The sequence below is a fragment of the Maylandia zebra genome, linkage group LG10 (assembly GCF_041146795.1).
Source record: "Maylandia zebra isolate NMK-2024a linkage group LG10, Mzebra_GT3a, whole genome shotgun sequence".
Lineage (NCBI taxonomy): Eukaryota > Metazoa > Chordata > Actinopteri > Cichliformes > Cichlidae > Maylandia > Maylandia zebra.
This window is the reverse complement of record NC_135176.1, coordinates 19,003,108-19,030,326: the sequence shown is the minus strand read 5'-3', so window position 1 is coordinate 19,030,326 and position 27,219 is coordinate 19,003,108. Positions and strand designations below refer to the sequence as shown.

At 40.7% G+C, this 27,219-nt stretch overlaps 1 protein-coding gene across 4 annotated transcripts; it reads left to right on the top strand.

Annotated features, from left to right (window-relative positions):
* The first annotated feature begins 3,418 nt into the window (after positions 1–3,418).
* Positions 3,419–26,374, top strand: LOC101485723 (calpain-2 catalytic subunit). 4 transcript variants are annotated; one of them, XM_076889260.1, is made up of 13 exons: positions 3,419–3,566; positions 3,648–3,909; positions 4,046–4,133; positions 4,222–4,337; positions 5,833–5,966; positions 6,075–6,264; positions 6,350–6,415; positions 6,585–6,670; positions 7,229–7,300; positions 7,490–7,647; positions 7,795–7,952; positions 25,721–25,732; positions 25,864–26,374. In XM_076889260.1, exons 1-13 carry the CDS (start codon positions 3,445–3,447, stop codon positions 26,059–26,061), a joined length of 1,662 nt encoding a protein of 553 aa, XP_076745375.1. In that variant the 5' UTR covers positions 3,419–3,444; the 3' UTR covers positions 26,062–26,374. The 4 variants fall into 4 exon arrangements, with proteins under 4 accessions (XP_076745375.1, XP_076745374.1, XP_014263294.3 ...); XM_076889259.1 differs by lacking the exons at positions 25,721–25,732; positions 25,864–26,374 and adding exons at positions 8,219–8,230; positions 8,371–8,992 and having other exon boundaries at positions 3,421–3,566; XM_014407808.4 differs by lacking the exons at positions 25,721–25,732; positions 25,864–26,374 and adding exons at positions 8,219–8,230; positions 8,371–8,992 and having other exon boundaries at positions 3,434–3,566; positions 3,718–3,909.
* Positions 26,375–27,219: the final 845 nt, after the last annotated feature.

Genomic DNA, 27,219 nt, shown 5'->3' with positions numbered 1-27,219 from the left:
ACACATTAATACAAAAAAAAAAAAGATGATAAAGCTGTTCAGTGTCTATATAGGTTTACCTGTGTTCATTCTCGGTGTGTTTGTCTCCTCATTTTCATGTTTGGCTCTGTAATGCCTAAACACTGAGGTGTTTATGTTTGTGTAAGAAATGCAGAACAGATACGACATTTAACCTGCATAAAATGAAATAAATAATTTACACTGCAAGTCTCATCGCTGATGGATTACACTGAAACAAAGACAGACAAACTATTTGCAGTTAAAAGATCAAAATGATCCCACACAGCAGAAACATTTCTTTTTCTTTCGGGCTCCATTTTGTTATGGAGAGATGTGTAATTTTTTTTTATTTGTTTGTTGTTGTTTTTTTTTTAATCTTTGCGAGAGTAATTTCGTGTTGTTGTTTTGGTGACTCATTCCGTTGGCGGATGCGGATTCGGTACCTTTTAAACACAGTTTGGCGCGTTGGAAATGAGCGATACAGCAGCTGTATCGATCACGTGACTTTTTCTTAAAGCGACACACGCACCGATACAGGTTTCACTCTGTGAGCTTGATATATGCGCCTGTGCGTTAGTGTTGCTGGACCCATCACTACACCTCACATTCTTTTCAGATGAGCGTTGAACAAAAGTCACCAATATTGTCTGATGGTGTAAATAAAAAGAGGCAATGCACGTGTATCTTATTGCCTCTGCTGCAGAAACATGATTCAACATAGTGAAGGCCTTCACTATGTCGAATCAACTATTAAACAAGGTATTTAATTTATCTACCGGTAGATAAATTAAATACCTTGTTTAATAGTTGGAGAAAAACTCAGAAGTTTAGGAGGAATAGTGGAAACATTGTCTAAGTTTGTTGAATAAGGAGCTATGACACAAAAGGAAACGGGAACACCACAGGGATAGACCATGCAGAGCATTAGTATGACAGAGGAGTATGCTCAGGAACAGGGTGAGATAAAAGCAAGTGATCATGTATATTCTTTAAATCAAATCAAATCAAAATTTATTTATATAGCACATATTAAAACAACAGTGTTGACCATAGTGCTTCACAGTCAGTAAAAGCATGATACAATAAAAAAAAACAATAAAAGAGGACAGCAAACAATAGGTAACAACACAACAAGCTAGACCAGCCAACTAGACAGAATCAAAAGCCAAAGTAAAAAAATAAGTTTTAAGATGTGATTTAAAAGACTGGATAGACTCGGCAGTACGAATATGGACAGGGAGGTTATTCCAGAGTCTGGGTGCCACGGATGCAAAGGCCCGGTCACCTCTCGACTTCATTCGAGACCTAGGTTGTGCTAGGAGCCTGTGGTTGGACGATCTAAGTGCTCTGTTGGGATTGTATAAGTGGAGTAGTTCAGAGAGATAGGTGGGCGCTAAATTATTCAGAATATTAAAAGTGAACAAAATAATTTTAAAATCTATGCGATATTTAACAGGGAGCCAATGTAATTTGGCTAAAATTGGAGTTATGTGTTCATGGATTCTCGTACCTGTTAAAAGACGCGCAGCTGCATTTTGAATTAACTGAAGCCGGCAAAGAGAAGAGTGTTGGAGGCCCGAGTAGAGGGAGTTACTATACAGGGAGTGCAGAATTATTAGGCAAATGAGTATTTTGTCCACATCATCCTCTTCATGCATGTTGTCTTACTCCAAGCTGTATAGGCTCGAAAGTCTACTACCAATTAAGCATATTAGGTGATGTGCATCTCTGTAATGAGAAGGGGTGTGGTCTAATGACATCAACACCCTATATCAGGTGTGCATAATTATTAGGCAACGTCCTTTCCTTTGGCAAAATGGGTCAAAAGAAGGACTTGACAGGCACAGAAAAGTCAAAAATAGTGAGATATCTTGCAGAGGGATGCAGCAGTCTCAAAATTGCAAAGCTTCTGAAGCGTGATCATCGAACAATCAAGCGTTTCATTCAAAATAGTCAACAGGGTCGCAAGAAGCGTGTGGAAAAACCAAGGCGCAAAATAACTGCCCATGAACTGAGAAAAGTCAAGCGTGCAGCTGCCAAGATGCCACTTGCCACCAGTTTGGCCATATTTCAGAGCTGCAACATCACTGGAGTGCCCAATAGCACAAGGTGTGCAATACTCAGAGACATGGCCAAGGTAAGAAAGGCTGAAAGACGACCACCACTGAACAAGACACACAAGCTGAAACGTCAAGACTGGGCCAAGAAATATCTCAAGACTGGTTTTTCTAAGGTTTTATGGACTGATGAAATGAGAGTGAGTCTTGATGGGCCAGATGGATGGGCCCGTGGCTGGATTGGTAAAGGGCAGAGAGCTCCAGTCCGACTCAGACGCCAGCAAGGTGGAGGTGGAGTACTGGTTTGGGCTGGTATCATCAAAGATGAGCTTGTGGGGCCTTTTCGGGTTGAGGATGGAGTCAAGCTCAACTCCCAGTCCTACTGCCAGTTTCTGGAAGACACCTTCTTCAAGCAGTGGTACAGGAAGAAGTCTGCATCCTTCAAGAAAAACATGATTTTCATGCAGGACAATGCTCCATCACACGCGTCCAAGTACTCCACAGCGTGGCTGGCAAGAAAGGGTATAAAAGAAGAAAAACTAATGACATGGCCTCCTTGTTCACCTGATCTGAACCCCATTGAGAACCTGTGGTCCATCATCAAATGTGAGATTTACAAGGAGGGAAAGCAGTACACCTCTCTGAACAGTGTCTGGGAGGCTGTGGTTGCTGCTGCACGCAATGTTGATGGTGAACAGATCAAAACACTGACAGAATCCATGGATGGCAGGCTTTTGAGTGTCCTTGCAAAGAAAGGTGGCTATATTGGTCGCTGATTTGTTTTTGTTTTGTTTTTGAATGTCAGAAATGTATATTTGTGAATGTGGACATGTTATATTGGTTTCACTGGTAAAAATAAATAATTGAAATGGGTATATATTTGTTTTTTGTTAAGTTGCCTAATAATTATGCACAGTAATAGTCACCTGCACACACAGATATCCCCCTAACATAGCTAAAACTAAAAACAAACTAAAAACTACTTCCAAAAACATTCAGCTTTGATATTAATGAGTTTTTTGGGGTTCATTGAGAACATGGTTGTTGTTCAATAATAAAGTTATTCCTCAAAAATACAACTTGCCTAATAATTCTGCACTCCCTGTAGTCCAATGGCTTTGCTTTGGAAATCTGACGCAACTGGTAAAAGCTGTTTTTTACCACAGTGGACACCTGTTTCTCAAGTTTAAAAGAGCCATCCAGGAACACTCCGAGGTTTCTTACAGTGGGCGAGAGATGGCTAGCGAGAGGGCCAAGGGCATCAGCTAACTGGTCTTTAACATGTCTGCCACATAGATTTGTGGAAATTCATCAAATCTGACAAAACAGCAGGCTCAGAGTGAGGCCTTTCTATCTTTTTTTTTTTTTTACATTATATCCAATCTACATGTTTAGGGTTGGGACTCCAGTCTTATGTATTACATTGTCAATATATAAAAGAGGGTGTGTGCTGCACATGTCACATCTTGCAATTTCAAGGAGGGATCAGTTGGTTGTCACCGTGCACAGGTAATAATCTCTGTTCCTTTCAATGATAGCTCTCACACGGAGTTAGGTGTCTCTGAATTATTATTATTTTCCTTGCACCAGAATCTGTCGGAAGACTTTGATCATCATCATGGCTAAATCTGAAACTTGTCTCGTCAACTTGCATTACCAGGATGGCAGCGAGGGAAGCCCCTCCAACCCTGCCAAGTTCAAAAATCAGGACTTCGCTCAGATAAAAGCTGACTGCCTCCGGAAAGGAGAACTGTTTGTGGACAATGAGTTCCCACCAAACGGTCTTTCTTTGGGTGACCTGCCTGATATGAGTTCCTCACAGGAGAGTGAAGTGAAATGGCTTCGACCAGCAGTAAAATCATTTTAATTATATTTATTTTTCTTTCACTTCGAAATCTGATGGATTGTTAGTTAGCGTTTCTGTACAGTAGGAAAACAGATTCTTTTTACATGATTGTCAGCATATTTTTCTCCACTGTCTTTTCAAGGATTTATTGAGAAAACAAGGAAAGAAGGATCAGCCTGCTTTCAGTAAAGATGGTATGTCACGATTTGACTTTGGACAAGGCGACGTGGGTAAGCAAAACTTTCTTGCCTATAGCTAATGACAATGACAAGTATGTTCCACATCTTGGGAGAACTATTAGTTTCCTCCTTTTAACAGGTAACTGCTGGTTTTTGTCTGCAATATCTGCGCTGACCTTCCAAGAAAATCTGATGGCACAAGTTGTGCCAATGGACCAGTCCTTTGAGAACTATGCAGGAATATTTCACTTCAGGGTAACAAAGGATTAATAAATGTGTCTAAAGAATACTGTCACAAAACAGAAACACAACACATTGTGGTTAATTATTTCAGAGGTGGTGAGTAACGAAGTACAAATACTTTATTACTGTACTTAGAATTTTTAGGTATCAGTACTTTACTTGAGTATTTCTTTTTCTGACAACTTTTTACTTTTTAAACAAATATCTATACTTTCTACTCCATACAGTTTCCAAACAGCCTCGCTACTTTTGTTTTAACATATTTGAGGTGAGTAATTGTTTCACGTCACTGCAAGTCTTGGTGATTGTGGCTCAAGAGTTGGCCGTTCATCTTATAAGTGGAAGGTTGCCAGTTCGAGCCCCGGCTCCGACAGTCTTGGTCATTGTGTCCTTGGGCAAGAGACTTCACCCGTTGCCTACTGGTGGTGGTCAGAGGGCCTGGTGGCGCCAGTGTCCGGCAGCCTCGCCTCTGTCAGTGCGCCCAGGGCAGCTGTGGCTACAATGTAGCTTGCCATCACCTGTGTGTGAATGGGTGGATGACTGAATGTGTAAAGCACTTTGGAGTCCTTAGAGACTAGTAAAGCGCTATACAAATAAAGGCCATTTACCATTCAAACATCAAACTGATTTGAGCTTAAACAGTAACACATGAAAGATAATCCCTTTCCCCAGTACAAGGGGAACAGTGTTTTTTTATGCTGTGAAACCTGCTGAAAAACAAGCTGAGGCAGATTTGCTGTGTTATTCAAAGGTGGCTTGAAAAAACTTTGCAGGTCAGTGCAGGATAAACAGGTTAGTTTGCTTTACTGTCATGGATGGATGATGATCAAATCACCACAGCCTGAACTATCACTGAATGGAGCTCTTAATAGAAATTATTGTGAGTTGTGATTCTTTTCTCCACTCTGAGCCATTAAAACTGATTTTAGGCCCTACATCAGGGGTGGGCAATTCCAGGCCCTGAGGGCCGGTGTCCTGCAGGTTTTAGATCTGCAGGTGGGTCAACACACCTGAATCACATGATTAGTTCGTTACCAGGCCTCTGGAGAACTGCAGGAGCTAATTTAGCCATTTAAATCAGCTGTGTTGGTTCAAGGATTCATCTAAAACCTGCAGGGACACCGGCCCTTGAGGCCGGGAGTTGCCCACCCCTGCCCTACATGCTGAATCTCACTTTAACCTCTTGCCGACTTATTTTCTGTTTAGAGGCAAAGTCACGCCTACAATCTAGGCAACAAAAAATGTAGGTGTTTGTATTTTCCTTCTGTTTCTCTGCTGATGTTCAGCTTATCCTAGAAATGTCCTCCAAAGAGCTACATTTTACTTTCTTACTTTATTACTTTTAAAAAGAAAGTGAAGAAGTGGAGTCAGTACATCAACCTTTACTGGAGTATTTTTTAACACTAGTATCTTTACTCCTAGTACAGAAATCTAATCTAGATCAAAGTACAGAATCTCGGTACTTTTGCCACCTCTGATTGATTCTTAGCTGTCCTCTCTGTTTCAGTTCTGGAGGTTTGGAAAGTGGGTAGATGTTGTCATTGATGACAATCTGCCAACGATCAAAAAGCAGTTACTGTTTGTGTCCTCGAAATGTGGAAATGAGTTCTGGGCTCCTCTGCTGGAGAAGGCATATGCCAAGTAAATAATCATCTCTCACACTTTCATGTAAATCAGTTTAGAAGGTCACATTTCTGATATGAATGTCATTGATTTAAAAATGTTTCTCCTTCTGGGTGCCTCCTTCAGAGTTTGTGGCTCGTATGCAGACATGCATGCTGGGTTTCCATCAGAGGCCTGCAAAGATTTCACTGGAGGTGTAAACCAGACTTACAACCTGAAGGAGATGAACTCAGCTGGCCATGGTGATCTTTGGCTCACATTAAACAGAGCAACTAGGTGCCAATCACTGATTTGTTGTTGGACTTACCACGAAGAGGTAAAAAACAGACAAACAAAAAAACCCCAACAAAAATCAATAACAATAGATTAAAAAAAAACAACCCTTGTTCTGTCTTTTTCAGGGTGCTTTGGTCTCTGACACTGGATTGGTGAATGGCCATGCCTATTCCATCACAGGTGTCACTAAGGTAAACCAAGGAGCTAGAAATTTGCATTCAGCATAGGAAAAGAGTGAAAACAAGAGCCAAGAAAACTTAATTGCAAAAATTTTGATAGTATCAATGAATGTGATAATGTGATACCATTACTGAAGCATTTCCAATACCTGATGTCTTCACTTCATTATTTCATCTGAAGGTGGAATTAAACGGCTCCAAAGTACGACTGGTGCGAGTCATGAACCCATGGGGCCAACAGGAGTGGAACGGAAAATGGAGCGACAAGTACTTGACTTAATTAAACAACAAACAACGTCCATATATCGCTGACAATGACACAATTTGTACTAGCGTTGCACCTACACATAATCAACTCACAGTGTTATGATAAATAGACAGACATAAAACTGAAAAAAAAAATAGTAATTATAATTTAATCAGAAGCTGTGTATGCAAACCTACAACAGGCAGTTCAAGAATTTCTAAACATAAGATAAACAGTATAGCTGGAACAATAAGTGGTCAACAAAAGAGAGAGAGAGAAAACATAGGTATGCTGTGCAAAATGAAAATGGCCAGACATCCACAGAGAACAATAGCGGTGGATGATCACAGGATGCTTTCTAATATAAAGAAGAACAACTTATGAACTTCCAGCCAAATTAAAAACAGTGACAAACACTCTCACATATTGAAGGGGAGTTTTCAGCACAGTGCAAAATATCTATCGACCTCAAGAACAGAAATGCTGTATGTGTAGTATATATATATATATAGTATATAAAATATATCTGTTTTGCAGCATTAAAGTCTGTCATTAACTTATTTGTTTCGTGTTCTCAGGTCAGATTTGTGGGACAAAGTAAGTCCAGAAGTTCGAAAAAAGTGTTTCAACCATGACGACGGAGAGTTCTGGTAAATTCTAAATTTTGCACACTGATTACTCTCAATATTTTAAAAAAGCTTTTAAAAACTCAAAAACAAAAAATCATATGATCATTTTGATGCATTACCAAAGAGTTTACATCTTATTATTTATTGGTTGATATTTTATGTATATATATATATATATATTAAATCTCTATCTGCTCATCTGTCTGCCAGGATGCAAATGGAGGACTTCTGTTCCTATTTTGCTTACGTATCCATCTGCTGTGAGACCCCTAACTTTCTTGATGGAGACTTAAAATGTCAGTGGAATTGCATGATTTACGATGGCAGCTGGGTAGCAGGGAAATCTGCAGGTGGCAATGTGAAACACTGTAAGACAAGTTCACTCCTATCTAAACTTTAACTATCACTAAAATAATAATATAGTTATTACATATTTATTTTATCTGTGCAAACACAAAACCCACCATAAATTTCTAAAACCTGTAACTAACAAATAAACTGTTTCCTCTCTGTAGCCACCTTTGCAACAAACCCTCAGTATCGCATTCAAGTGACTGTTATAGACAAGAAGGAGCCGGGAGACAAAAACATCATGCTCTCCCTGATGCAGAAACCTCATCAGGGAAATCGCAATGAGATACGCCTCCACCGAACTAGACTTACCATCTATAAGGTATTCATTCTCAATGTGCTTCCTTTAATTTAAATAATTGTTAAATACTGCAACTGAATACTGAAGGACAAGAAACCAAATCTTTAAAATAATTGTATCACCCTGTTATGAAGACATGAGTACTTACCTAATTGAGCAGCTGAGTTAGTAAGACAATAATAATGAAAAAATGTCTTCGCTGATTTCACATTCATTAAAGTTACTATGGAAAATGGTTCCTGTGAAACAGTTTAATGAAGTTATTCTTACCATTTTCCAATTAACAGATTCCACCAGGGGTAAGTGCAAACAATAACAAATATATGAAACTTTGACTGTGCACCGAAAGTAAATTCAGCATTTTAATAACTTTAATAACAATGTACACTGAGACTCAGGAGAGTTTTTCACTATAGATATTCCTTTATATTTCTGCCAGACTCCAAAACGACGCCTGCAACAGGATTTCTTTCAGAGGAACAGCCCTGTGAAGGCAGAAAAGACTTACAGGTCTGAGCGAGATCACATTGAACTCCACAGTCTGGAACCTGGAGAGTATGTGATCATCCCATCCACCAAAGAACCCAACATCACTGCAGATTTCGCTCTCGCTGTCTACACCAAGACTGATGAATAATATCATGTAAAGAATCCTTCACATAATGAAGGATTAATATGATTAACTCAGGATAATAAAATACATGAATTATTTATTTAACAAATGACACCATAGGGTAATTTCCTATTTGTTAGCCAGACATGAGCTGTGTTATCTCTGCTAGTGGTGCCGCAGAGTGGACCAGAAGCAAAGTTTGGACCCGGAAACAGCTAATGATGTCAGACTTAAAACTTACTTATGGGGACAAAATGCCCATCCCCACAAGTTTGAAGGCATTTTTGAGAGTCAAAATGGGGTTTTATTGTTTGGGTTACGATTTGGTTATAGTTAGGTTTAGGCCGAGGGTTAGGATTAGACATTGTTCAGTGTTGATCATTGGTTTTCTGAACACAAAGTGAGAATAAATTTGTCAAGAACTGACTTGATCAGTTCAATTATCTCACAGTTTCGAACTTTGTTCAGGTGTCTCAAAGTGAGCTGGTTGAAATCCATCTGAAGACATGCTTTTGTGACCCATGAAGAGTAATATTTCAAACTCCGCCACTCTGTGTTCCTCAGCCACTGCCTCGTTTGAGTTTTGGACGAAATGCATTCTGAGATATTGCATTTCGTCATTTTGAGCTGATTGGAGACCAAAACCGCCAATCAGATTTTTTTGCATCCAAGTCTGTGATTGGCTGGTTTTGTGGCACAAATATAACGGTGTACAGAAAGAGTTGAACGCACATGGGCAGTAATGTTGAGAGCGCAAGCAACACATTGCGAGCAAGCGCAAATGCAAAAACTGAGCGAGAGGGGCTGCTTTTGTGTGTGTGTATGGATAATAGCAAACACTGAAATAAATTTTTTGCACGCAGCAATGAATTTTGTTCATTCAAATTTAACTTTTCTTCGCTCAAAATAAATTTCTCCTCAAAATGCAACACTTGCACCTGCAAACTTATTTTACGTGCGCTCAAAATATTTTTTACGTGCGCTCAGAATAGTGGCACAAAAATAACGCCATAGGAAACTGCAGTCATTGTGCTTTCGATTATACTCGGAACTCTGAAATTCTGCCTTCTGAGTAGGAAGATGTGGGTAATTCCAGAGTGCAGATGAGCTGCATAAAGGGCTGGACTGGGTCAAAAAAATCGGTCCGGGCATTTTGACTAGAGACCGGCCCGCCCTTATAGGAAAAACCATAAAGCCTTTGAATGAAAACATACACTGTTGTGACAGTGATGTACACTGTCTTGTTTATATATGTGAATCTATCTAATAAACTTAAACCTACACCACCCTCCCTATTCTGGTATTCTAAACAGTACTTAGCCAAAACTGCTTCATCGACTTAACTTCCTGAACTATCTACAACACATGAGAATAAGAAAGAAAAGTATTTCTTTCTGCTCCCCCTTTTCCCTCTTAATGAAAAAAAGCATCCTGGTGTAAGTTGTCTCTTAGAAACAGTTCTTAACAGTTCTTAACTTCCCTTCAACCCATTCATATCACCTTATATCACCTCATATATCCTTTTTTTTTTCTGTCCCATTTGGTTCTTTAGCCGTCAGAATTGTTGTTGTTGATGCCCAATGGATTTACTTTACTAAGTGGATCACCACGGCCTTGCCGTATTGGTCCATTTTATCAACCTCTGTTGTTATTATTTATTTTATTTTATTTTCAGTTGTTACAGACATGACTGGGGGATAGGAAAGGGAGAAAGAAAGTTGAAGGAAAAGAAAAACAGAAGGGAAGAGGGACAGTGAGAAAGGGCACTTAAAAAGAGAAAGAAAAAAAATCTCCTGGATCACCTGTTGAGAGAAAAAGAAGAGAAAACAAGCAAAAAAAGAGAGAGCAGCATAATAAACACAACACCATTGCATTAATCTAGCTAAGTGTAAACAGCAGAAAATACTAAATATTGAATATTGTTGTGCAGCACGCAGGACCAACAGCGCACAATGTGTTTTGAGGTAGCAGCCAAGAAAGGTGTAGTTTATGTCTATGGACAGTGAACACCCGTGTGTACACCTGTGTGGATCAGCGCGTTTGTATTCAAAAGGTTTTCCCATGTAACGGTCTGCTAGAGGGTGTAGAGGGCCATAGCCCTGTCCCCCAGGGCATGAAGCAGGCATGGAGGAGATCCAGGCTCCAGACATCCAGAAGCCCCAGAGTGCGAGAGCCCAAGGAGGCCCACCGGAGGGGCATCCGTGTCACCCTCCTGGGAAGAGCTGAGAAGAGTCCCAGATGAGGGGTCACCCAGCAGCCACGGAGCAGAAGCCAGAGGGGGCTGCACTGGCGTGCCCGCCGGCTCTGCTGGCAGCCAGCTGTACCAGAGTGAACCGTAGGGCCCCCTACGTGCTGGAAGAGGCCTTACCGAGCAACAGGCGCCAGGCCCCGCCAAGTAGCCACCGGGAGTGAGCTGGTACATACCTGAGCGCCCAGCCCCGAACACCAAGAACCACCAACGCACCGACCCCTGAGGGCATCAGCCACCGGCAGGGAGTGTGGTGAGGGGAGATAGGCCTCCATACTTTGGGGGGCCTGGGAGTTCCCAGAGAGGTGGAGTCTAAGACCTGACCTGACATATGGACAAAGACAAACAGGCACACACAGACACAAACATGCATTCCCACCCTCATGCACACATATACAAATACTCAGCACTCACCCAACGTAAGGATAGACACAAATTGACATTGCACACACAATCACACTCCCCAAACATACTCTATACCCCGGGTCCAGGTACCCTCGCCCCCAGAGGCAGAAACGGCACCTAGACCCAGGTGATGTTACCCCCGTGTTTCGATTTCCGAGGTAAGTCGAACGCAACACATGAAGTAACGAATAACAATCCTATCTAAATCCCAGTAACGATTAACGCGTTCCTGATTTTGGCATAATAACTAGTTACCGTGCTCATCACCACAATAATAACGTAGTTACTGTAATGTTACTTAATAACGCGTTAGTCCCTACAGTGGTCATATAATTTGATGTGTCAGTTTTGGTCTCTATTTTACACTACTGCTCTCTTGTAGATCTGTAACAAAGACAAGGAGAAAATCCCTGACGATGATCCCAACCATGCCTTGTTTAAACTCTACGCTGCCCATATGGAAAAGAAATAGTAAAAACTTATATGTGATTACTCATGAAAGTGGCGACTTTCATGAGTAAATCATATAAGGCTTACATGATTTACTCATGAAAGTGGCCACTTTCTCATTACTTTCATTGCTTTAGTAAGTATCCAAAACATACAAGTTTCATTATATAATTTTTCAAGGGATCTTATATCTGTTTCACTCTTATATGCTCTTATTATCCTGACTGAAGTTTGGTCCGTTTACAACATCCTGCCATGCAATTGCATTTGTCCCTAACCACCAGAAACCCTCACGTTAACTTTTATGGAGTGGAAAAAAGTTAGTGTTCGTCCTTCAGCTTCACTGTGCTAATGTTATGCTAATGTAGCTGTTTTGCTAACAATCACATAGGACGTCATTATATACCAGCTAGTCCAATTTCAGTAACACTACAAACATCACTGCTGTTTAGTTTTCCCTCTTCATTTATGTTAGAAGTGATAGCAGAGTTGTACATTTTATTCTCTCAGTTAGAACATGGCATATCATGTTTAGGTCGAAACTAGCGAGCTAACTTCCTGCTAACTTCTAACTCCGTTGAATTTAATAAATTCTGTTTTCATGGATGTCTGGATGTTAAACTTAATTGTTACACCTGGTAAAGCAGCAACGCTGATCATTTTATTAAAAATGAAAGAACTTAGACAGTTTTTAACTCTCAGTGATGCCGCAGTGTTTGTTTGACTTGGGACCTGAAGAAGACAGAGTTTTGGACACAGATTCCTCCACAAGGCTCCTGACTACGTCAGCCATAATACTCCGACAATCCATCAAGCAGTGCGCCTTCATAGCTTACCAAAGTCGTACTAAAACATTTTTGACAGATTTCTGCGCGCCGTGTACTACATAAAATCGGTTCAAGGTCAGTAAGCACAACCAGAATTCATACATGAGGCACACTGTCGATTTTTGAAAGAATTAAAGGACTTTAAGTGTGCCTTATAGTGTTTAAAATACGTTATAAAGAAGAAAAGAATATATCACGATCAGTGTTGGGACTAACGCGTTATTAAGTAACGCGTTACAGTAACGCGTTACAGTAACTACGTTATTATTGTGGTAACGAGCACGGTAACTAGTTATTATTCCAAAATCAGGAACGCGTTAGTCGTTACTGGGATTTAGATAGGCTCGTTACTCGTTACTTCGTGTGGTGGCTATTGCGGAGCTTTCACAGATTCAGTAACATTAGCAAGTGGTGGAGGCCAGCAGGTGGAGGAGGGGAAGGGGACGCAGGAGGAAAAGAGACCCGAGGCGACCACCGGTCCAAGTGTGAACTGAACTTCAGGTAAGAAGTTATGACCTGCAGTCTCTCTGGGTCAGATATAAACCAAGTTTAGGTGGAGTTTATTTTCGTTATGCTGACTTTTTCCGTACTGCGTACTAGCTAGCATGACGGAGTTTCTATACAGCTGGGTGGTGCTATGAAGTTAATGATGTTAAACTTTATTTTGTTCATAAGTTATTAGAGTTGCCAACCGTCCCGTCTGGTATTCAGAGAAAATATTACGCGTTTCTTATTGAGGTGAAAAGGAACAGTTTGTCCCGTAATTCAGCTACAGTGAAAAAGGCACAAAGCTGGAGTTATTCTGTGTCTTTGCTGCACAGCTGCCTCTTCTTCTCTCATTCTCCCCCCTCCCTCTTCTGTTTCTACTTCAATCCTGAAACTGATCAATGATCAGCTGATTGGCTCTCTTGTTTGTTTATCGCCCACTTTGCGCCAGAAAGAGGAAACCAGCCGATGTCGTGTTAAACAACAGCAGCACGTTTAAGCTTGATCAGCTGTTGTTAGAATTTATTTAATATTAATTTCTACTACCAGCTGGTGTTGGCTGGAGCCACAGCTGCAAAAAAGCTGCTGGTCATGATATCGTTTGGTTATCTGGTGAGAGGGAAACATGAAGATGAAACCAGGAGATGTCCTTACTGGATCATCAGAGCTGAACAGGTGATGGAGAAACAGGTTTACCTTTTAGGTGACATGAATGAGTTGAAGGGAAGTTATGAACTGTTTCTGAGAAACAATTAACACCAGGATCCTTTTTTAGGTAGCTAACAGCTGGTAACTGTGCAGTTGCGGATCTAGCAAAGTTTTGCCAGGGGGGCCAGGTAGGGCATTAACAGGGAGCGGTGGGCTCAAGGAAATACTTTTCTTTCTTATTCTCATTTAAAATGTCTAGCTTTTAAAAAATAATTATCTGAATCTTACAACAAACGATTGATAGATTGATACATATATACCATCAAGACAGTGAACATCACTGTTACAACAGCGTTTGTTGTGAGGCTTTATGATTTTTCCTATAATGGTGGGCTGGTCTCTAGTCAAAAATTTTTTGTCCCAGTCCAGCCCTGTATGCAGCTCATCTTCAGTCTGGTGTTACCTACATCTTCCTATTCAGAAGGCAGAATTTCAGAGTTCTGAGTACAATCGAAAGCACCACGACTGCAGTTTTTGTGTTGGATGTAAAGGGCGCACATGACGCTGTGACGTAGGATAGAATCATGGCAGCAGTCAATGACGGTCCAGGCGTGGGATTTCTCTCGTGGAAATATGCACATTATCTTTTCCTTTCTATTGGTAGGTGGCACAGTGCACTTGTGGCAAGTAAGCAAGCTAGAAGACTGGCAAAGTTATGGAAGAAACACATTAACAAGAGAATTCTGAGTAAAACCAAAGTTACTTTCCCTAGTAACTAGTTACTTTGAAAGTAACGAGTAACTTGAAGTAACTGAGTTACTTTTGATAGAAGTAACTAGTAATGTAACTAAGTTACTAATTTAAAGTAACTTACCCAACACTGATCACAATATATATTGTTACCGCACATGCTTCAAATTATACCGTGATTTGGATTTTAGGCCATATCGCCCAGCCCTATGCTGCACCCAAAATGATCAAAGTTGATTATGAAACTGACAGCTGGCCACATTTCTACTAGAAATAAGAGCTTTTTGTAAGATATCCTTAACCTGCACAGCTCGACCAAAGGATGACAACGACCTTCGCTGAATTCTCAATTTTCTGGAAGAAGATTCAAGAATACAAAGTAATGCAGCAAGTATAGCCTCCAAGGTTTAGGTGGAATTTAATTATTTCTCCAACTTTTAGAGATTTTTTTCCTCAAAAGAACAGTCGCAGTTTAAAAATGAGATATGTTCAAACTACTGTTTGCTTCTAAATGTAAGTTCATTCTGTTTGTAGAATCTCTTTCATCACTCTGATGTCAATGAAAATGGATCCCTGTCTGACGATGAGCTCCAGAAGGCAATTGAAGCTGCAGGTAACACTAATTATTGTCACACGTTAACACATTTAAGTGTAGTAACACATACGAAACTTAATTTGGGTTATAACTGGAGAACTCCTCACTTTCTACTCGTGTCTTTACCAGGAATGGATGTGAATGGTGGCATTGTGGGGCTAATGATGTTTTGGTATTCAGGCTTCTCCACCACCTCTTTGGAGGAGTTCATCACTGTCATGTTGCGTCTGGACAGGATGTCAGGTAAGTGACATGGCAACCACACATCACATAATTTAAAAGAATAAACACACATCATTTATCTATTTTAAAATGCGCTTAGACTGCATGGGTCTTTTCTCCACAGACATTTTCAAGAGCAAATCATCTGATGGAGTGATCCACCTGACATGGGATGAGGCAAGTATATTTCCGTAATTTCCATACATTTTTTAAAATGTAAATATGCAGTTTCTTTTGATAAGTGTTACTATTGTCATTTACAATTGTGTGTAATATGCAAGTGTGACAGTTTTTAAAGTGTAAACAAAACTAAACAACATTCATACACAATGGTCATTAGTTATACTTGCAAGTATTGGGTTTCATCCCCTTTTTTCCTCAGAATTGCTTTAATTCTTTTTTGGTTATTTCTCAAATATTTTGGTCCATGTTCATATGATAGCATCACACATTTACACATCCATGATGTGAATTTACGATTCCACCATTTCCAGATCTGTTGACTGTGACGGCCAACTGAGTACAGTGAACTCACAGTCATGTTTGGGAAACCAGTTTGGGATGAGTTTTGTCACATGATGTGTTATCTTGTTGAAAATAGCCATCAGAAAACAGTTATTTTGCGGCCTAAAGGGATGGACATGGTCAGCAGCAATACTCATGTGGGCTATGGTGTTGAAGGGATGCTTAAGGGTCCAGCAGACTGAACCATTAACACAAGGTAGAATGGGTCCATGTTTTTTGTGTTGTTTATGACCTACCATCCATATATAAAGATTGTAGTGTGGCGGACCACCAGGTGGCTCCACTCACACACAAGTTGAAAGGAAGTGTGGGGGTGGAGATTTTGGCGCTGACTATATGTGAAGTTCTGTCAGTTAATAAAGTTGTTGGAGTGAGACACTGAGACCTCTCCTGTCGTTGTTACATACCTCCACATTGGTGACCCCTGTAGTGAACATGCTAAGGCTCGACGACGAAGCCAGCTCTGGCCTGGAAGCATCGGCGGCCGCCGGACCTTCACCTCCGCCGATGGCTGCGTTTGCTGTGGCGCTTAAATTGCCGGATTTTTGGCTTCACGATCCTCCTTCATGGTTCATGCACGTAGAAGCTCAGTTTGCTCTTCGTGGAGTTTCAGCCGACCTCCTGCGCTGGGGTTGACAGTCTCTGGTTTTCCCCCCAGGACTACCCCCGGACCACCAACGTTTGAGCCTCCTCCTGCCTTTCCTGCTCGCCTTCACCAGCCTCGTTCACAGGATGGACCTTCCTCTGCCTGTTCTCTCCCTCCCAGGTTCAGTCGTGCGGGTCGTTTGCTTAGACCCAGGGTCCTGGACTGAATGGAGACCTGACTGTGTGTTCAAGGGGGGGTATGTGTGGCGGACCACCAGGTGGCTCCACTCACACACAAGTTGAAAGGAAGTGTGGGGGTGGAGATTTTGGCGCTGACTATATGTGAAGTTCTGTCAGTTAATAAAGTTGTTGGAGTGAGACACTGAGACCGCTCCTGTCGTTGTTACATACCTCCACAGTAGGGTATTTTTCCTTTTCTCAGCTTACAGGAGTGGTACCTGGTGAGGTATCCTTCATCTTTGGGCCGTCTGCTTCGACCTTTGAAGTGCTGTGTGTTCAGAGATGCTCTCCTGCATTCCTGAATACCTGCATACAAGTGCTGTTACTGTTGCCTTGCTATCAACTTGAAGTAGCCTGGCCATTCAAGCACCTCACTGAATACTTGGTCTTTGTGGACCATCTTGTCCAAAGATTTCGTTTTGCGGCGAAATCCAAGTAGAACAGCAGTTTCGGAAATACTCAGAACAGCCTCTCTGGTACCAACATCCATAACACATTCAGAGTCAGTTAAGTCACAAGTAAACAGAGAAAATTAATTTTACTGCATAGACATTAGCCATAACCAATGTTCCCTCTAATTTTTCACGTGTCTGAGCGAACACACAAACTCCCTGAGCAATCCCTTTGACCACTGTGAGCAACATCAGACGTGTGCACTGTGGTCACGCCGGCATCTTATCCATCCAAGTTACAGTACATGGTTTATTAAAATAATCAAATTACAGCGTTTACATTTATGTTAGACTACTTTTAATTAACTGCTTTAGCCCACTTACAATAAAAAATTATAAATAAATCTTGTTCATGAGCTGTGTATTGTGTTAACAACTAAGCTTAACAACTAAGCTGTAGTGCCTCTTCACCTCACTGTACAATACCTTGTGCAATACTTTTTGTAAATAGTCAACAGTGCAATAGACTCAATACTTGAAATGTGCAATTCACTTGTATTTTTATTTTTTATTCCTATTTATTCTATTTATCCCCTTTGTATATTTTATTTATATTTGTTTCTGTATTTATATGTGTGTGTGTGTGTGTGTGTGTGTGTGTGTGTGTGTGTGTGTGTGTGTGTGTGTGTATATATATAACAATTCTGTAACTGTAACTTTGGTCGTTGCTGTGCTTTTTTTGGAAATCGAATTTCCCAGAGGAACCCACCCAAGGGATTAATAAAGTTCTATCTTATCTTATCTTAACACTATTGGAAGTAAAAATAACTTGAACTCCAATTTCGAAAACACAACTTTTTAATAATTTTTTTTATAAACCTCTGACTTGTATTATGATAATAATAATAATGGATTGCATTTATATAGCGCTTTTCAAGAACCTCAAAGCGCTATACAATTCCACTATTCATTCACTCTCACATTCACACACTGGTGGAGGCAAGCTACAGTTGTAGCCACAGCTGCCCTGGGGCGCACTGACAGAGGCGAGGCTGCCATATCGCGCCATCTGCCCCTCTGGCCATCACCAGTGGGCAGTAGGTGAAGTGTCTTGCCCAAGGACACAACGACCGAGACTGTCCGAGCCGGGGCTCGAACCGGCAACCATACAATCGTATGAGTCTGGGAGAGAGTCTGTAACTCTCTGTCTGCAAAATACAGTATATAATGACCAATTTTGGGCAATTAATTATATAGTTACTTCTTCAAAAAAGTAACTCAGTTTGGCAAACAACAAAGTTTTTTGCAGCTATTTTTTTTTAAACGCAGCCAATGTATTTTTAAATAAACATTTCAAACTATTTACAGAACAATCAGCTGTTCTGCATCAAATCTGATGCCACACAAATTATTTGTGTCACTCCAAAAAACATTTCTGTCCACTATGAGATAAAGGAGAACACAGCCTGATACCTGCAGGCCTGACAACAGGAGATGTATCACTCCTGTAACACCTGTAACATTCAGTCGCCTCATTGTTCTGACACACACAACAAAACTATTGACTACACTGCACACTGACTACACAAGATTTGCGCTAAACGTCTCAAATCTCTCACATCTCAAAACACCACCGTCACTCCTAAAACTTCCCCCCGTTTCTTAACAACAAGATGCCACGTTGCCATATCATTTTTTGATTGGTCGACATGGTACTTTTTTGGACCAATAGGAAAGGTGGGGGGTGGAGTTTGTTTTTGCTCACAGGCTTTCGAGCCTTTTTCCTTATAAAACGCCAATTTAGCCGTTTCTTCCTGCAGTAAATATAAACAACGATAGTATTCAGGAAGAAAACCAAACATTGCATTTATTTTTATCATTACTCTGGTTTTACGTGGCCTATCAACACAATTGAAAAACTGGTATAAAGTCCACAGTTTTTCCATCAATTGTTCCGTCTGTCCTGCTCACATCTCCAATGCTTGTACACGTTGTCATTAACGTGGCTTCACTCCACATCAGCCACGCCGCTTTGCTAGCTAAAACACCGGTGTCGGCACATAAGGACGCTGTCATAGCCTGTCAATGACGTTCGCTGCGTATATACCTATCGGCTGAACTATGGGATAAGGTGGCATCGTTCTAATCCCATATGGGAGCAGCCAGTCACTTACTGACTAACACTGCAAAACATGATTGTTGAAGTATTAATTTGAATTTCAATTCAGGTTAGTTTTTTTTGTGCGCAACGCAGATTTTGGCCATAACCCTAACAAATTTAAATTGAAAAAAAAAAAGCCTCTTTTTTTTTTCTTTCAGTGGTCCATCATTTCTATGTACAACTAGACCCAACAAAATCAGGAGACTTGCTGTTACAGGAATAACGTCTTCCTTCACCAATGGGAAAGCAGGACATTTTCTGTCAGGGTGACAAGGCTGACAACATAACCCTTTTTGATTTGCTTGGAGAATCACTGTAGACCAGTTAATCTTTTGTGATCAGTCCCTTCTACCATTTTTTCATATAAATATGACTGCAACATAGCCACGTGACACCTCCACTATCTCACCATTTGTTTTCAAATAATTTCATTAAAAAGGCAACAACAATATAAACGTGGTTCAGATGGATGTACTACAAAGCAAGTTAAAACATATCCAGCTCTCTTTGCAACATCTCACTTAATAAAAACTCAGTAGGAGGTAATTGTTAGAAAGAAGTTTTTTGATAGTTTCTTTTTAACATTGATTCCAATATATGCTAATAATAGAGTTGATACACTCCTCGTTAGATATAAGCACACAGTGTGAAGGGTTAACTCAGAGGCAGGAGAGGTAAATGGCTAAACACTTACACAGTTTCAAATAGGGAGAGGCTGCTTTGACATTTTGTGAGCAGTGTTGCCAAGGGAAGCAACAGCTTTGCACATGCACAATTCATTTGCAGTTTGTAAGCATAGGGGTGAATATCTCCTGCTCCGACATAAGATAGGGGCGACTGCTGCATGAGGACTAGCTGCCACCTGCCATGTCTGGTAACAACTCGGAGTAGGGAGGAGTTTTCTCACACAGGACAAGATCCCTGATTGGAAACCCAAGACCACTGACATGCAAAAGGTCACAAGGAGAACACAGTGGAATCTGCTCACCCATAGCCAATCACAAATATTTCCCGATGTCATGTGTCTAATATATGCTTTGAGTTATGAACTGTAATTCACTTCTCTGTGTGCAAACTGCCTGACATACAGAAGTCCACAGCTTTGCAACCCAACTATTTAAATGCATAATAATAAAATAGATTATCTCCTGAACTCCTGAAAAAAACACCACATAAAGTGTATTATGACAAATAGGGATGGGAATTGAGAAGTCTGCTTGTCTAACAGTCCCACTTATCTGTTAGTGTGTCAGAGGAGGAAAATAGTGGTGCAAACAATATGCTTCTTAGTATTGGTGGTAACTCTCAAAGGCGGGTATTAAGAACCGATAAGAGTATCGGCAAGGAATTAAATCAATACGTAATATTTGTAACGGAATGAGAGTCAGAAAATTATTATCAGTTCCCATCCCTGATGACAACACTCATCAACTTTCTTAAACTGGTCTCTAGCCCAGGCTTTCTGTTTCAGGATTTGTGCATCTTCAAATCTAAGGCAGCGTTTGATACCTAATTTCCCTCTTCTGCACATAACAGGTTAATGCAGTATTGTCTACTCCAATCAGAGACCTTACAGTGTGACCAGGTCATTCAAAATCTCTTAAGTAGATAATCTAGATAGCACAGCTATGTACTATGAATAAAAGAGTTAAAGAAAATTTTTTTCATTCATTGTTAAAGTGAAAATGGTAAATGGTCTGTATTGGCTCATTGGTCTGTAATGGTCCTAAGGACCCCAAAGCGCTTTACAAAACCAGTCATCTACCCATTCACACACAGGTGATGGCAAGCTACATTGTAGCCACAGCCACCCTGGGGCGCACTGACAGAGGCGAGGCTGCCAAACACTGGCACCACCGGGCCCTCTGACCACCACCAGTAGGCAACGGGTGAAGTGTCTTGCCCAAGGACACAACGACCGAGACCGTCCAAGCCGGGGCTCGAACCGGCAACCTTCCGATTACAAGGCGAACACTCAACTCTTGAGCCACACTGTGGTGCTTACATGCGTGTTAACTCTGAATATTACCTGGTTCAGGGCAGGTTATGTGCTCAACAAATTGTATGTTACCATAGGGATCTAGTCAGGAGAAAAGAACCACTTTCATGAGGCATTCGAAGTCTGATTTTAGGCCAAACATACCTCAGTAACCCATTAATCTCCCTTTGTAGTACACCCCTCAGTTCAATGACTTAGATTAGAGGTGAGGCACAGCAGACAGCTCAAGGCCTGTGCCTCGCAGCTTTGTGGAGTTTTGTCTGCAGAGGGTCCTAGTACTGTGGAAAACGTCACGCCTCATTCCTGTACCAATGACTCCACATCCTGGAAACCCCCAAGATTACAAGCCTGTTGCACTGACTTCTCACGTCATGAAGATGCTGGAAAGACTCATCCTTGACCAGCTCTGACCTATTTTCAGGCTACATCAGGATCACCTTCAGTTCGCTGCAGGTTGATGCGTCTCTTGTGTCCTGGATTGTTGATTACCTCACAGGAGGACCACAAGATTACAATATCACCGTACGTTCTCTATCATATTGAGACTATCTCTCCACTCCGTTACATATTCCATATGTAATGAGGAGACAGTGCAATTGAAGCCAGAGTTAATTTACCAACTTGTGCATATATACACAGCACGCCTCCATTGTGGTCATGAGAGGCGACCATGATCAGTGGTCACCTCTCATGACCATGATCAATGGACATGACATAAGAATTTACATATTATTGATCAAGGAACTGACCTCCCAGCCCATTGTTCATTCAGTGGGCTGGTTTCAGTCATTATGCAAATGTATTGTTTATAAGATTGTGGAAACCTGCAGTCAGCTGAGACTGAAGAAGTCACTTGGACGAGTGACGAAACATTTCTCCCACTGAAAATGCTACGTCCATAGGAACAGAATCAACTTTTGGAGAATTACTTACCTGGATGATTGAGCATGCATCAAGACGACATTTAACTCATTCACTGCCAGCCATTGGCAGTGAATGAGTTAAACCCATTGACTCATTCACTGCAATTGACGGCTATAGACGTCAATGGCAGTGAATGAGTTAACAATATTTCATAATAAACTTTATTGTATTTTATTACAAAAGCAAGAACTTAAAATTGCATTACCTCATCATCTAAAACCTGAGACTTGGTGATGTACAGGATTCCTATACAGTATCTGCATTTTTACAGACACATCACTGTACATTACTATCACAACCACAACACTCTCTCTCTCATTTTCTTCTCTCATTCCAACTAAATGAACATTTCTACAGGTAACAATCACAACCACTTCAACTAAATAAGATTTTCTTGTTTGTTTTTTTCAGTCGACATTTTCAGGGAACATGATATGGTATTAGCTTCGGGCAGCAAAGAAATATGTCAGGCATCCTTTGTTACGCTAACATGTTAAAACATGGTAAAATGTGTGTGACAGCTCTACGATAAGAGCGAGCTTGTTTCAAACTCCAGGCCAAATGCACACCCCATATTTAAGTGAAGTACAAGAAAAACAAACGCAGCAATCACTCTTTGTGTAGGCACTGCTGGAAAAAGACATACTGAGATGTATTTATTTGTATTGATCACTGTGTAGAAATGTGGTTAAATGATTGAAACACTGGAAACTGATCTGCTCACTGTAACTCAGCCAACAGTTTTGTCAAAACATCAGTTTTAATGAGGAACAGAAATAATAGTTTTAACACACTCCTCCTCATATTTCTGCCTCTTATTCCAAAAACATGAATATGATAGTGGTAAATATCACAACCACATTAACGAAATACGGTAAAATGCTCATGACAGTTGTCCCAACTTCTAACAGCCATCTAAAACTTTTTGTAGGACCAATGCCCAACATGTAATAAATAAATATATAATTTCCTTTATTTGATTTCAAACCCCAAAATTTACTGTCATTACCTCAGCCTTTTTTCTGCCATAATACCAATACAAGTTTCCTTTTTCTATTTACTAAATAAGACAAACATTAACCCGAGTGACCAGCTGGAAAGAAAAAAAATAACTACTGGTAATGTTTTTAATTACATTTAATAATTTTAACTGAAAGATAGACTCAACAGGATAATGTAGTAGCAGCAGCACCTTTGAAGAAGATGATATTTTAACATGTTCTCCTAAAAGACGTGGAAAACTTCATTCTGATCACAAAAACAAAGCAAACAAACAAACTGTATTTATTTATTCAGTTATATTGTGCTAAAATGAAAACACTACATTATTTGATGCCACAGTGTGCATGGTAAGAATGTATATACAATTTTTTTTCTAATACAAGTGTAAGCACAGCAAATTATTGAAAGTTAGACTTCATGCCTGGTTGTTGACTGTGTGTGAACATGTCCAAACCCATGCTGGATTTCAGCAGATGGAGCAATATGCAAATTACAAGAAATCAAAATATCAGGTGTCATGGTTCTGCATCTGTTTTTTCCAGAGAAAATCTATTTTGTTGTCCAACCCATTCCTCTCAGCCACAGCCTATAATAGCTGTTCTATATTTTTGGGGGTGGGATTTCAAACTTGTGTAAGACAGTGTGAATATAAGATATATAAGTAAGTAAATAACCATCTCTCACACTTTCATGTAAATCAGTTTAGAAGGTCACATTTCTGATATGAATGTCATTGATTTAAAAATGTTTCTCCTTCTGGGTGCCTCCTTCAGACTTTGTGGCTCGTATGCAGACATGCATGCTGGGTTTCCATCAGAGGCCTGGAAAGATTTCACTGGAGGTGTAAACCAGACTTACAAACTGAAGGAGATGAACTCAGCTGGCCATGGTGATCTTTGGCTCACATTAAACAGAGCAACTCAGTGTCAATCACTGATTTGTTGCTGGACTTCCTACGAAGAGGTAAAACACAGACAACCCCCCCCCCCCCAACAAAAATCAATAACAATAGATTAAAAAAACAAACCTTGTTCTGTCTTTTTCAGGGTCCTTCGGCTGACACTGGATTGGTGACGCGGCATGCATATTCCATCACAGGTGTCACTGAGGTAAACCATGAACCTAGAAATTTGCATTCAGCATAGGGAAAGAGTGAAAACAAGAGCTAAGAAAACTTAATTGCAAAAATTGTGATAGTATCAATGAATGTGATAATGTGATACCATTACTGAAGCATTTCCAATACCTGATGTCTTCACTTCATTATTTCATCTGAAGGTGGAATTAAATGACTCCAAAGTACGACTGGTGCGAGTCATGAACCCATGGGGCAAACGGGAGTGGAACGGAAAATGGAGCGACAAGTACTTGACTTAATTAAACAACATAAAACGTCCAAATACTGCTGACAATGACACAATTTGTACTAGCGTTGCACCTACACAACTGACAACTGACATCCACAGAGAACAATAGTGGTGGATGATCAGAGGATGCTTTCTATTATAAAGAATAACAACTCAAGAACTTCCAGCCAAATGAAAAAAATGACAAACATTGTCACATATTAAAGGAGAGTGTTCAGCACAGTGGAAAACATTTATCGACCTCAAGAAAGAAATGCTGCACTAGACTTTGCCATATATTTTTGTATATTAAATATATCTGTTTTGCTGTATTAAAGTCTGTCATTAACTTATTTGTTTTGTGTTCTCAGGTCAGATTTGTGGGACAAAGTAAGTCCAGAAGTAAAAAAAAAAGTGTTTCGACTGTGACGACGGAGAGTTCTGGTAAATTCTAAATTTTGCACACTGATTACTCTCAATAGTTAAAAAAAGCTTTTAAGAACTCAAAAACAAAAAATCAAAATCATATCGTTTTGATGCAATACCAAAGAGCATACGTCTTATTGGTTGATATTTAATCTTTATTTCCTTTTTTTTAAAAATCTCTATCTGCTTATCCGTCTGTCAGGATGCAAATGGAGGACTTCTGTTCCTATTTTGCTTACGTATCCATCTGCTGTGAGACCCCTAACTTTCTTGATGGAGACTTAAAATGTCAGTGGAATTGCATGATTTACGATGGGAGCTGGGTAGCAGGGACATCTGCAGGTGGCAATGTGAAACACTGTAAGACAAGTTCATTCCTATCTAAACTTTAACTATCACTAAAATAATAATATAGTTATTACATGTTTCTTTTATCTGTGCAAATTTTTGAAATAAATTTCTAAAATGTAACTAACAAGATGAATGTTTCCTCACTCTCTGTAGCCACCTTTGCAACAAACCCTCAGTATCGCATCCGAGTGACTGTTATAGACAAGAAGGAGCCAGGAGACAAAAACATCGTGCTCTCCCTGATGCAGAAACCTCATCAGGGAAATCGCAAAGAGATACGCCTCCACAAAACTACACTTACCATCTATAAGGTATTCATTCTCAATGTGCTTCCTTTAATTTAAATAACTGTTAAATATTGCAACCGAATACTGAAGGACAAGAAACTAAATTATTAAAACAATTGTATCATCCTGTAATTAAGACAAAAGTACTTACCTAATTGAGCAGCTGAGTTAGTAAGACAATAATGACATTGATAATTTAAAAAAAATGGTCTTCGCTGATTTCGCATTCATTATTTAAAGTCACTATAGAAATTGGTTCGTCCGAAACAGTTTAATGAAGTTATTCTTACCATTTTCCAATTAACAGATTCCGCCAGGGGTAAGTACAAACAATAACAAATATATGAAACTTGACTGTGTAAAGTACACCAGTAAATTCAGCATTTTAATAACTTTAATAACAATGTACACTGAGACGCCACCATAGACATTCCTTCATATTTCTCCCAGACCCCACAAGGACGCCTGCAACAGGATTTCTTTCAGAGGAACAGGCCTGTGAAGGCAGAAAAGACTTACAGCACTCGGCGAGATCTCATTGAACTCCACAGTCTGGAACCTGGAGAGTATGTGATCATCCCATCCACCAAAGAACCCAACATCACTGCAGATTTCACTCTCACTGTCTACACCAAGACTGACGAATAAGATTATGTAAAGAATCCTTCACATAATGAAGGATTAAAATGATTAATTCAGGATAATAAACTACATGAATTATTTACTTAACAAAAGACACCATAGGGTAATTTCCTATTTGTTAGCCAGACATGAGCTGTGTTATCTCTGCTGGCTGTGAAATACGGTTGGTTGGGTTAAAAATGGTCACATGATTGTGTGAAATGTATAGTTTTCAGGGTTTTTATCGGTTTTCAGCGTTATTTTGTTATTGTTTTTATTGTTTACTCGGTTTTCCTGGGTCTTTTCACGTGTGTTATGAATAAACCTTCTTTTTTTCGGTACCGGTACTAGTTTTATTTTGTTGTATTTATCCGCGACACTTTAAAGGCCGGTCCATGAAAATATTGTCGGGCATAAACCGGTCCGTGGCGCAAAAAAGGTTGGGGACCGCTGTGCTAGAGGGTGTAGAGGGCCATAGCCCTGTCCCCCAGGGCATGAAGCAGGCATGGAGGAGATCCAGGCTCCAGACATCCAGAAGCCCCAGAGTGCGAGAGCTCAAGGAGGCCCACCGGAGGGGCATCCGTGTCATCCTCCTGGGAAGAGCTGAGAAGAGCCCCAGATGAGGGGTCACCCAGCAGCCACGGAGCAGAAGCCAGAGGGGGCTGCACTGGCGTGCCCGCCGGCTCTGCTGGCAGCCAGCTGTGCCGGAGTGAACCGTAGGGCCCCCTACGTGCTGGAAGAGGCCTGACCGAGCAACAGGCGCCAGGCCCCGCCAAGTAGCCACCGGGAGTGAGCTGGTACATACCTGAGCGCCCAGCCCCGAACACCAAGAACCACCAACGCGCCGACCCCTGAGGGCATCAGCCACCGGCAGGGAGTGTGGTGAGGGGAGATAGGCCTCCATACTTCAGGGGGCCTGGGGGTTCCCAGAGAGGTGGAGTCTAAGACCCAACCTGACATATAGACAAAGACAAACAGGCACACACAGACGCAAACATGCATTCCCACCCTCATGCACACATATACAAATACTCAGCACTCACCCAACGTAAGGATAGACACAAATTGACATTGCACACACAATCACACTCCCCAAACATACTCTATACCCCAGGTCCAGGTACCCTCGCCCCCAGAGGCAGAAACGGCACCTAGACCCATGCTCTCCTGCATTCCTGAATACCT